Raw genomic sequence first — 12,316 nt, 5'->3', positions numbered from 1 at the left:
CAGTTGTTTCTAACATATCGTTTCTTGATCCCTTTATTACTAATGAAATGTCCTAAAGAAATGTATATGTCCATAAACTTATGATTATTGAGTCTTGGTTGCAGAGTCATCATCTTTCAATTTCAGTGTTGAGACTGAAGTTTAAGAAAGAAACATAAATGAGATTTACGAATTTGCCCCCAGCAAATACTTACTGCTATTTGGATTATCACCAATAATGTGATGCCGACCACTCCAATACCACAGCAGTAATGTAGCATCACGAGACCCAGAGACTATGTAGCAATCGCCACCAATATAAGATTCCGATCTGGCAAGGCAAGTGACTACATCCCAGTGGCCAAACACAATCTGAGTCAGTTTGCCTACAACACAAGAAAAGGTTGCATTGCTGATAACTGCAGTTGGAAAATTTATGAGTAACAAGGGAAGCAAGCATATTTAAACACCAGAAAAGTACCAATGGAAAGGCTTTGACTAGACTTTAAAAATGATTCCAGTCTCTATCTACAGACCACTGTGCTGTACATATTATCTTTTCCTTGATTACACTTACTATATTTGAGCCACCTTGTATATTTTCAAATATATACATTCCTTTGTCAGCTGAATGAGATCTGGGTGGAGTTTTCTGTCCTTCTGCTTCAGGTATTTAGCCAGGGTATGACCAAAAGGTGATTCTTGGTTTGTCACCTGTGGCCCTGACTGAGCTGGGCCAGTACATCCAGGATTAGACAAGGATGGGGTGCTCTGTATAATTTCTTTTTTCTTGTGTATTTAATTTGCGAGTGGGGTGGGGGAGCTGCCTCAGCTGGCTCGGAGGCCAGATAAGAATTCTCAAGGGTCTAGATCTGGCCATAGGGTCTTATGTTTGACACCCCTGCTCTAGACTATTTGGCTGAGAGGCTTGGATCTGGGGATGACTACAAATTTCTGCTCAGCCATGAACACAACATCCATTGGCAAACGCTACGTTGCAGGTTTAGTTCTCTGTGAACAGAGTGCAATATTAACCATCCATTTTGACAGGGTTCTTGACAAGTCAAACAAGAAAGTCTGTAAAACACTTTACACATACAAAGTGCCTGAAACTCATCAACAATTGCCGACATAAGGTGTTCATTTTCTAGCACTCAATTTTGTTTTGTAGCTATTTCTAAATGCTTTAGAATTAAGGCTTCACACATCCGCTTCTGCCTTAAGTTTTCTCACTGATTTGGTATTAGAAGTCCTGAGGTCTTCTCCTATTATTGCCATGGGGCTGGACAAATACTCAGCGGCTCACCCCTGGAAAAACTGGGCTGTGTACAAGAGGTGAAACTCAAAGCCAGGAAAAGCTCATAACTCTGGCCTGATCATAATGTAGTCAGGGCCAAATGATCTAGCAATAAACTTTCTGCGCTAAAAATTAGAAAACTAAGAAGGGAACTTATTATTGAAATAGGAAAACAGCAGGAAACAAGCCACTTAGAGGACAAGCCACTTAAGTTGGAGGAAGTCTCCTTAGGATAAAGGAAGACTAGTTTTATTATGATAGTTGGATCTACCCATGCAGACATGCTTTTATTTTCATCATTTTATGCTTCATTTTCAAACTGACTATCCAAAAGTGACCATTCAAACTAGTTCTTCACATACAATGTATAAAAGAACATTTTTTCTGTGCTGCTTTTAAAAATAGCCAGCTATATAATAGCTTGTATATCAAAACAATATTTCTGTGACATACGAGCATAATAATTAAGACTTTATGCACAAGGTTTACCTGTTTCTGTAGAATAGACTCGAAAGCTCTTATCCCAGAAACCACAGATGAGAATGTAGCGATTATCTGCTGTGACCACAAAACAATGAGCATTGATCTGAATGCTTTGATCTACAAGGTCCGTGATTTGCCGTTTGTTCACTCCAGAGTTATTGGCTGCAGAAAAGTGAGAAACAAAACAAAACACATCAACCAATATATAGAACGAGGCCAGTGGCTGGACTCCTCAGGAGGCAGCTTCATTAGTTCACGGTGCTTTCAGATCAAATAGCTCCAGACAACTCCAGCAACTATGTCAAGCTCTAGGCTCAAAGGAACACAAAGAATATCTAGGTCCACTGGCCAGTCTGAACCAGGGGAAATACCTTCTCCATCTCAAAATCCATGCACTGGCTCATCCCAGGGAATATTCTTCCAGGGTACAACTACATATTACCCCATGCGGTGTCTTTTAGAGTAGGATTACATGACTACTGATTTCATGCCATTAAGTTCATGGTTGCTCACAAAAGCAGGGCATGTCATAGATCTTGTTGTTTTTTGCCAGGCAGTCCAGTGGTGAAAGGGAAGTGGAGGGCATGGTAAAGCCTAGCCAACTGCACGGCAGGTAGGTGAATAAGGGAGAGGCTCATCTTGGTTGTTAGAGCCAGTGTATGAGTATCCACTGTAAGGTAGGTAATCATATGGCAGTTCTGATCTCACTATGAAGGGGCAGGGGTGGAATCCTTCATGTGTCCAGGTGGCCAAATAAATGAGGCATTAAAGTAGATATTATAGTAAGTGCACAAAACAGTCTCAGTTTTTATCACACACTACATTACGTTCTTCATACTTTAATAATCTTACTCCAAGATGCTTATTTTCTTGTATACTCAGAACTGTAACAGGGAATGAATTAGAGTGTGTCAACAGAGCCACAAAGTGATGATGTGGAAGAGAAGGCCTGCTCTTTTGCAGGCCATAGTCTGAAGGGTGTTATTCTGTTACTAAAGCTAAGCAGGACTGGTCCCACTTTAAGATATGATGCATATTTGGAGTCAGAGACAGTTATTCCTTACTCCACTGCCATTTTGCTCCATTTCAATCTGTTTGTATGATGTTTAAGAAGTGTGTATCCTCAGATATGGCCAGAGTAACTGGTACTTGCATAGCAAGGCCAATAAATGCTGCTGTTCCAATGCAAAAGCTCATGATGCCAGTGTAATATTGCACTGTGATGATACAGAAGTGCCTTGAGGGACAGAGCACCTCCAGAGAAAGTATTTGGGATGTTTTAGTTTTAAAAAGAAAAAGAAAACAGAGGACATGATAAAGATTGATAGAATTATGAATTTCATAGAAAAAGCAGAACACTAAACCTTAAAGGTCACCAAATCAAATTGACTTGCAGTGAATCAGGACAGACAAAATATACATAATGCATAATAAATTTATGAAATTTCTTTCAGTAACATGAAGTGTTGGTCAATGGTTTTAAAAGGATATTATGGACATCCACGGAGGATCATTCTATCAACAGTAAATGCCCCTGAGAGCTGAATAGAACCTCCATGTTCAGATGAAACCTCCTCTGATACTAGAAGCTTGAGGGAAAATCAAACAAACCCCCCAAAACTATATGCTCTTCTGGATTGAATCAACCCTTGATCTGATCCAGCAAGACTTTTTAACATTCTTATGTTTTGATTTCTGTGACAATAATAATTTTTACCTGCATAAAATTGGGAGTGGATGTTAGGAACTGTTGTCCATAGTTTCGTTTTTTGGTGAAATACATAATAAAACGCATCATAAGCACATCATCATTTATCACCTTTGAACAGTTTTTTAAATAAATTCATTACACTGTACTCTTTGACATACCAATCAATGGATCCATTTCAATAGGAAGATGATGAGCTTGGTCCAAAGAATATCCTGGGGCTCCCCTTAGGCCTAAACAATAAAAACGAGATCAGTTCATTAAAAATCACAGTGGTATTATTTGTTTTTATAAGAATGGGACTGTGATCACATTTCTAATTTCCCCACCTCAAGCTTTCTGCATAAGAAAATAGTTATTCCTTAACATTAGAAACAGCCAAAGCACGCCCCAACCCCAGACCCTGATTCAGAAAGGGGCACAGGAATGTGTAAAGAGTCCAGTTTGTGTCTTAAAAAACAGATGATGGGGTAATAAGGATTTGGACTTTGGATTGGAACTTTGGTGCATGTGGAGGATAGCTTAGCCCTGGAAGGGGCATTTCCAATCAGGGATGAAAAATTAACCCCCTCTCTTTGTCACTGTTGTGACTATGATCCATAATGGATCCACTGTGTCTGCTTTTTACAATAAAAAAATACAGCAAGATTTCCAGTCATGGTTACATATAGTTTGGCCATGAATGGACAACCCTATGTGATAGGTATAGAGCAACACTTTAGAAAATACACACTCTCTGTGTTAGTATACATTATATAAATGGATTTGTGAAATATATATTTGTATTAGTACAATACTAGAGAAAACCAAACATTTTTGAAACTAAAACAATTGACTCATTGTGGAAAGTTCAGCACCAGATCTCTAACAAGAACATACCTACTGTGTTGTGCCATCTATTCACTGCAAACAGCCGGCTACAAGTCACAGTTACCACAGCAGGAATGGTAAGGTGGGGAAGTGTGTTGGCTGCCACATGTGTGACTGGCGAATTTGATGGAAATTTGAGAACCATTATAACATCCTGCTGCATCTGATCTTTAAACATAAGTGGACTCTGTGGAAGGAAACACTGTTGAGTAGAAAGGAGAAGAGAGCAGAAGAAAACAGAAGGGATAACACAATTAGTGAGGAGGTCTGAGGGAAAAATAAGGTTGAGAAAGTCAGGAAATATTTGCACATACAGGGAAAACAATGCTATCTGTGCACCTATGCTACAAATACAGGGCAGCAAAAATAAAAACAGCTATTACTGGAGCATTACACAAGGACAAATAGAGAAGAGGAATGATTAAGGTCCATTAGGTTACCATTACAGGGTGTGAAATGATAAAGTCAGCATTAACAAGAAAGAAAAAATCATTGAAATGGTTATAATACTTCACATACTAAAATTGTCCATCACAAGCACAATTCAAGTTATTCATAAGGTTACCATTATACACAACAGTGGTTTAATAATAACCTGGAGCAGCTCAGCACTAACACATATTTAGCTGTTCTCTAGAAGCCAAGAGGAAAACTCCCACTGATTTTAATGACACTGAGGGATCAATGACATGCTATAAGAATCATGGGCTCCTGATCAAAAAGGCAGCCATGTATAAAGTTTCCCCCATCTCCTGCAATAATACGTAACACAATTTACTTGAAGATCATTTTCCTGCCTCCACCACCAGCAGCGAATGATGTATGGATTCTAACTTTAAATATATGCTGATGGGATCTTAACTGCCAGAGACTGAGAAAGAAAGAGATCTTGGGGTTGCAGTAAAAAAGGCATTCTCCAGGCTGAGGATTGTGGGGAAAGAGGTTAAAAAATTAAATGGCCAGTCTATATACTAATAGCCAAGTTAGCCAAATCTGAGGATATTTAAATCCAGTGGCTGGAGCTGTGAACAGGCAAGACTGATCTTTCCAGAAACCTGAAAAGAGCCCTAGGTTTGCAGAAAAATATGACAGAGATCAGTTCCCCTGGAGGAAATGGCAGCTTCGGAGGCTGGACTCTATGGCATTATACCCTGCTGAGGTTGCTTCTCTCCCCAAAACTTGTGCTTCCAAGACCCCACCCCCAAATCTCCAGGAATTTCCCAACGTGGAGCTGACAACCCTAAGAGAAGGAAACAGGAAAAGGGGAGAGTATATGGGAGTTTTCAGGAAAGGGAAAGATGAAATAGTGAGGGAGTTCTCAGTTGTATTTTAATATTTCTCTGCAGATTGATGGTGCAGCCTCATTTGGAATACTGTACAGGTCTGGTTGCCATATCTCAAAAAGGATACAGCAGAGCTGGAAAAGAGTTCAGAAGAAGGCAACCAAGATGATTAGTGTGTTGGAACACCTTTCCCATGAGGAACCACTAAAGAGCTTGGGGCATTTCAGTTTAGAAAAAAGACAACTAAGCAGGGGCATAATAGAGGTTTATAAAATTATGCATGGGGTGGAGTAAGTGGATACACAGAACTTTTTCCTCCCTCTTCCATAATACAAGGAATTGGGATCACCCAATGAAATTTTCAGGTAATACATTCAAGATGGGATAAAGAAATTACTTATTTTTTTACTTGGTGGGTAATTGCTGCCAGTAATTGTGGAACTCACTGCCAGTTGATGTAGTAATTGCCACTAGCACAGGGGATAAGTCTGTCAGTGGCTACTTGGAGAAAAATGGCCACTTTGGCAATTGGACTCTATGGTATTGAAGCCCCTCCCCTCCCCTCCCCAAACCCCTCCCTCCTCAGGCTCCGCCCCAAAAATCTCCTGCCGGTGGCAAAGAGGGACCTGGCAACCCTACCCTGCTATGTCCTGTTAGGAGACTCACCAGGGACAAGCCTGGCAGCAACCCCCAAACACTACTCATGCTGGTCAGCCTGGTCTTAACAGCCACCACACAAATGGGTCTAGCCCCAGCAGCCACCACTGGGTCCACCTCTGGCCACCACACAACTCAGCTAGATTTTCCCCCCAGAAAGAGGCTGAAGGGGGAAAGGAGGGAATTCTAAAATTGGGGAGCAGGTAACAGCTATGTTGGCTGGTGGGTGGGAAGAAGAAAAGGAAGCAGGAAAAAGGGAGAGGCTACAAAGGCTGCCAAGAAAGAAAAAGAGGTGTGATTTGGGGTGGGTGGAAGACACAAGGGAAAATTAGGTGCCTCCTCACAAGTCCTTTGGGGTTCCATGCTTGTAATTTCTAAATTTTGTATTAACCGTAATCCAATAAAGTATACTTTTTTAAAATAACCATGACAGATTTTGTAAATTTACTACACAGAAAAAAAATGGTCAAAGAAATAATTACTTATGCTATGATTATATGTTGCCATGTTGGCCTTTGGTAGTAAATATACAGGGTCTAGGGTATGGTTTGGTGGTAGAACACCTGATTTGCAATCCCCGGGGTCTCCAGTTAAAAAGATCAGGTACTAGATGATGTGAAAGAGAGAGATGCTGCCAGTCAGAGTAGACGATACAGACCTTGGTGTACCAGTGGTTTCACTCAGTATACAGCAGTGTCATGTGATCAAATAAAAACCACAAAGCTTTTTTTTATTAGCATCAACTCAAGTGTCACAAAGTAGGGAGTATGCTTTTAGGTTTTCTAGAACAGTGTATTTGGAAACAGCAGATGGAGCAGGAAAGAAGAACCGCAGACTTAGAACTTTTTTGCAGCATGCCCCCAAAACATCTTTTTCTCCTCCCTCCCTTTTTCCTTTTTGGTACAAGACACCCAGACTGAAACAGTTCTGGGCAACTCAATAGCTTGCTTCCTTACAGTGTGGCAATTTGTTTAGTCCTAATAAAAAAAAAATTGTTTACACAGTTTGTTCGTTTTTGTAAAAAAAAACTACTTATTAAAGGTTATGTCTGGTTTCTATGGGGGCAGAAACAAAACTTCCTATACTTTGGAATTTACTCAAGCTTTATAGACGATTCAAATCGTGAGATGTTCCAATCAAGAGCAAAAATGGAAACAGATTTCATTGTTTCCAATTTAGCTGAGTAATGCTTTTCTCTGTAATAAACACACTAAAGAATGGGTTAGGAATGATTTGGGAGTTCAAATGGAAGTTAAAGTGCACGCTGTGTCCTCTCTGGAGAGTGGGCAGGAGGTTTCCCACATGATTTGAACTACAATTCCTCACTCCTGACAAGTAGCCAATGTTCATAAATCACATAAATCATTTCCTAATGCTTCCTTTCTCCTCTTGCAATACGATCTCTGCCACAAGAAAATCTTCTAGGCTTTTCATTTCACACAATGATATTCATCAAATACATATTTATGATGATAGGAGCTTGTTAAAAAAAATCAAGGGATTGGCAAAACAAAGTCAGCAACTGTCAGAAAAAAAAACCCACCTAGGCACTGGAGGGTGCAATTTTTCTGCAGACAGTAAAATGTACAGTGTTTGTGGGAATCTCGGGGCATATAAAGAGAAAGTGTTACTTAAATTGGTATTTTATGACCTATAAAGGATCCTCGGATTCAGAGGAAATAAATTCCCAGCAAGCGGTTGTATCTCACCAGGTGCATGGCAGAGCTCCGAGGCGGATGTGGCTCAATAAGCAACTGAGATGGCGTCTGTCCAAAGTTCTGTATCTGTGCCTCCATGGCCTGCAGGGAAAGGAGAGTGATTGTCATAATCAATATGCATCAAAGAGATAGGTCAACACACTCCTTGACAATGCAAGCGTATCCCAAGTCAGCCATGAAAAAAAGTCCAGAAAATTCACCGGGTGCTCTTCTCTCAGGCTGCAGACTCATCCAAGTGTTAGTATTTTGTAGACAAGCTTTGCTTTTCCTTTCACGCATGCTTCAGTTAACCAACTAACCAGTCCTATTTCAAGTAGCTGGAAATGCATGCGAAAATGTTAACCTGCAAGGACATGCAGCTAAGGCCTTGTGAAATTTCTGTGTGCTCTATACAACACATATACCTTAATAAAGTCCTTGGTAAGGAGGAAAGTATGAGTTTCTCTAATAAAATAAGCCTCAGGGATCTTAAATTAAAACAAAAGAAATTGAGAAATAAAATTCATGGAAAATGCAAATCTAAAACAAAGAAAACACCAACATGTCATCAAATTAAACAATTATAAATTATGAATGAAATAACATTAAGGTACACACAGAGGAGATTTATTTAATTATATATTTTATTGAAAACATTTATATGCAACATGCTGAACTAAAAGTTCATGAGGTAGTTTCAAGAATTAGAACAATAAAAATTTGAACAGTAAAAGAATGAAACTTAACGACTACAGCATAAAAAAATCACTATCAAAACAGAAAACCAAAGCAATATTAATAAAGCCAGAGAAAGATATAAATGTGAAAGCTGGGGCAGATGGAATAACAAAACCGTCAATAATAACAGGATGGCAAATTACAAACAAAGACTGAAGACAGGAAAGATTAGCAAACATCTGTGTAAATGAAAGTGTGTTCACCTGATACCTGAAATTCAACCCATTTGATGCCAAAGGGAATAGCTCTAGGAAGGGAGTCCCAGAGATGAGACACCACAACAGAAAAAGCTACAGCAGACTCCTGTAAGGGTGGGTACACTGAGCAGAGACTCCAAAGAATCTCAACTACCAGGCAGGTTCACATGGAAGAAGGCAACCTTGAGATAACACTGAGGTACGAATCAGCACTGCCTCTTAATTCACTGTCACAGGAAGAGGATGTTCTTATCACTCACAGGGGCACTTCATCCACTAGGCAGCCAGGAAATTGCCTAGGGTGCTAACCATGGAGGGGTGCCAAACAAGACTGCTCCCCAGCCCAGTTGCAGCATTATCCGAGTTGCAGTATCAGGGAGACACCCTGGCCCCTGTCGATGGCCAGCCATAGGGTGTCTCCTCCCTCCCTCCACACAATAGGATAAACAGAAGCCTCTGATCTCTATCATTGCTGTGTCTCTACCTTCTACAAATACAGCAATGGGGGAGGGTTGATTAGAAACTATTCTGAGCTTAGTTAGGAATAGGTTTCTAATCCCCCCCCCCAAAAAAAAACTGTATTTGGGGAAGGTTGATACTTTGGATCTCTGCTGAGTTTCAGCCTTCCCAAAATAGCAATTTTTTTGCTGGGGAATATCAGAAGCCTACTTCCACTGGTCATCTTGGAGTTGCCTTTTGATTTTTCTAGCAGGGAGCAAAGTTTCCAGGGCTAGGAGATCAGAAGCAGACTCTCAGCTGACTGGGGAGCAGGTGGTAATCAGCTTCTGATTGCCCCCGACAAATTGTGGTCTCCTAGCAAGTCTGGGACCTAGCAAAGTTTCCCAGGACAGAGATTGGAAGTGGACTCCCAGCTTATCCCTCAATTACTTGGGAGCTGGCTTATGAACTATAATGTTTGGCATCTTTTTGCATTGCTCTGCCTGAACTGAACAAATCAATACGTGGGTAATGTGAGTGTTGAACACACCTGTGTTCAGCTGCCAAACAGATTCACTGTGAAATCTGCAACAGCTGATGGGAACATATCTTGCAAATTTTAAAACAGCTACATTGGCTGCCAGTTTGTTTCTGAGTCCAATTCAAGGCATCAGTTAGGACCTTTAAAGCCCTTCATGGCCTAAGACCCACATAGTTAAGGAAGTGTCTCTTCCCATACGTTCCTAGTTTCAGAAAGAAGCCATGTTGGTCTGCAGTAGAACAGCTAGATTCAAGTCCAGTAGCATCTTAGAGGTCACCAAGATTTTGGGAAGGGAGCTTTAATGCTTGAAAGTCCATACCCTGAAAATCATGTTGGTCTCTAAGGTGCTACTGGACTCAAATCTCGCCATATGTTCCTGTTCACCAGCGATGACCTCAGCTGCTGACTACTGGCTGTTCCCTCTGTGGTGCAAGGGCTACAGTGCTGGGGTAGGATCTTAGAGATCCAGGATCCACTCTCCTCTCTGCCATGGAAACATGGTGGGTGACCTTGAGTCAGTCACACAGTCTCAGCCTAACCTGCCTCACGGGGTTGTTGTGAATGGAGAGGAGGGAAATGGTGTGAGCTGCTTTGAGCCCCCATTAGGCAGAAAGGCAAGGTATAAATGAAGCAAAGTAATAAATTAAAGTGATTCAATGGCATCAACCACATCCCATTCCTTTCCCATTTCAGCTCCCATTCTGTGGAATGGGTTCTCAAGGAGGTGAGGGGAACACTGTCATTAGAAGTCTTCAGGAGGTACTGCCGTTTTATTTGCCAGGGCTTTAAATGGGTCTAAACTGCAGGCATCTTGTGGTGAGAAGGGCGGTATTTAGAGTTTTAATCTATTCGTTATAAAATTGTCATGTTTTTACGGTGACATGTAAGCCTCCCTGAGCCACATGAAAAGGTGGGATATAAATATTTAAATAAACAAATAAAGATTATTGTTGTGCAGGGGATCTAATGTTTGTGTGCTGCGTGCATTGCCCTTCCACACAAGTTCTGCTTGTACCAGATGGAGCATTTGCATTTTTACTGTCTCCCATGCCAAGACTTTGGGAAGAACATGAGCAAGAACAGGAGGTTCTAATCAGACAGTGCTCCCCAAGGAAAATCTTGAACACCAGCATGTCTAGAAAAACCTTGCCCGGCATTAAAAAAAACCCATAGAAGTAGAAATTAAAAGAGACATTTTCAGAAATATCTTTTTAGACAACAGCATTTCATCCTGTGCAACTACCCTGCTGTTGCATTTCTTTGTTAAATGTTCAGTCAGAAGAGGACTAATTCAAATGATTAAGGCTAAAGACGGTCTATTGAGGATATACAGGTTTCTGGGAAAACCTCTCTTGATAAACAATCCAAGCAAACAAAACCTGTTTCTGACAATATCGAGGCAATTTTCTTGTGCTTTTAAAGAATCATTCTGAAATAAAAATGTTCTATTTAGCAGCTACATTAATCATCTGCCACTGTTTACAGCTGTGGTTTAAGTGATGTTCCTTTCTTTTTGCAGATGCAGCAGGGGAATGAATTAAGTCTTGTAAAGTACTGCATGGCCTTAATTTACACATTTGCTTTCAAGTTGACCAGCCACTGGCAAATTCTGATTATACTGCTACAAATTCAGTTTACACAAAAGCTATCGATTTTACCTCCTAGTTCAAGCAGATTTATGTTAACAAAGGGGGAAGTTGAAATTGGCAGTAGCTTCTAAGATAGCTTGTTCAGATGATAAGAAATGGGCACTTAAATTTCTTCTGCCAAAGGAAACCATTATGTTACAGCTAAATATATCCCCCCTTGGAGCCCAGAGTGGTAAGCTGCAGTACTGCAGTCAAAAGCTCTGCTCATGACCTGAGTTCAATCCCGACGGAAGTTGGTTGCAGGTAGCTGGCTCAAGGTTGACTCAGCCTTTCATCCTTCCAAGGTCGGTGAAATGAGGACCAAGCTTGCTGGGGGTAAAGGGAAGATGACTGGGAAAGGCACTGGCAAACCACCCTGCAAACAAAGTCTGCCTTGGAAATTTCGGGATGTGACGTCACCCCACGGGTCAGGAAATTTACCTTTACCTTTTTATATACATCTTGTTTAGTATATGCTCAGTGGCTGCTTTGCCATCTGATTTTCCACATACAGAAGTCAACGGCCATCCCACTGCAGTTTCAAGGCATATATGGGCAGCAAATCTGGTTGGGTATAGTCAGGCGCTTCTATTTGCAAAGCTGTTAAGTGCAGCTTTCTCCAAACACAACACATTCCCCCCTTTCTCCCTATAGGTTGTATGAATACTCCTCTGTGGAAACAAATGTTAAAGATCCCATAAGAAAACAAAATGATTACCGAAACTATTCCTTTTAAAGACGTAAGTTATCATTATGCTATGACAGACATAGTACCAGAAATTACTTTTGTTTGTCAGACT

The 12,316-nt window shown here is 40.7% G+C and overlaps 1 protein-coding gene across 3 annotated transcripts in view; it reads right to left on the bottom strand.

Moving 5' to 3' along the window:
- The window catches only part of NBEA (neurobeachin), a 433,179-nt gene that overhangs the window by 13,281 nt on the left and 407,582 nt on the right, over positions 1–12,316 (bottom strand). For 2 of the 3 annotated variants that reach the window (XM_056858518.1, XM_056858520.1), the window contains 5 exons: positions 7,987–8,076; positions 4,347–4,539; positions 3,629–3,700; positions 1,766–1,921; positions 195–365 (listed from right to left, as the gene is read on the bottom strand). In XM_056858518.1, the coding sequence (XP_056714496.1) occupies positions 195–365; positions 1,766–1,921; positions 3,629–3,700; positions 4,347–4,539; positions 7,987–8,076 (682 nt within the window). The remainder of the gene's footprint in view (positions 1–194; positions 366–1,765; positions 1,922–3,628; positions 3,701–4,346; positions 4,540–7,986; positions 8,077–12,316) is intronic. The other variant, XM_056858519.1, reaches the window with a different exon arrangement.

Source organism: Euleptes europaea, chromosome 12 (assembly GCF_029931775.1).
Source record: "Euleptes europaea isolate rEulEur1 chromosome 12, rEulEur1.hap1, whole genome shotgun sequence".
In the NCBI taxonomy this organism is placed as follows: Eukaryota; Metazoa; Chordata; class Lepidosauria; order Squamata; family Sphaerodactylidae; genus Euleptes; species Euleptes europaea.
This window is presented reverse-complemented; position numbering and strand designations above follow the sequence as displayed.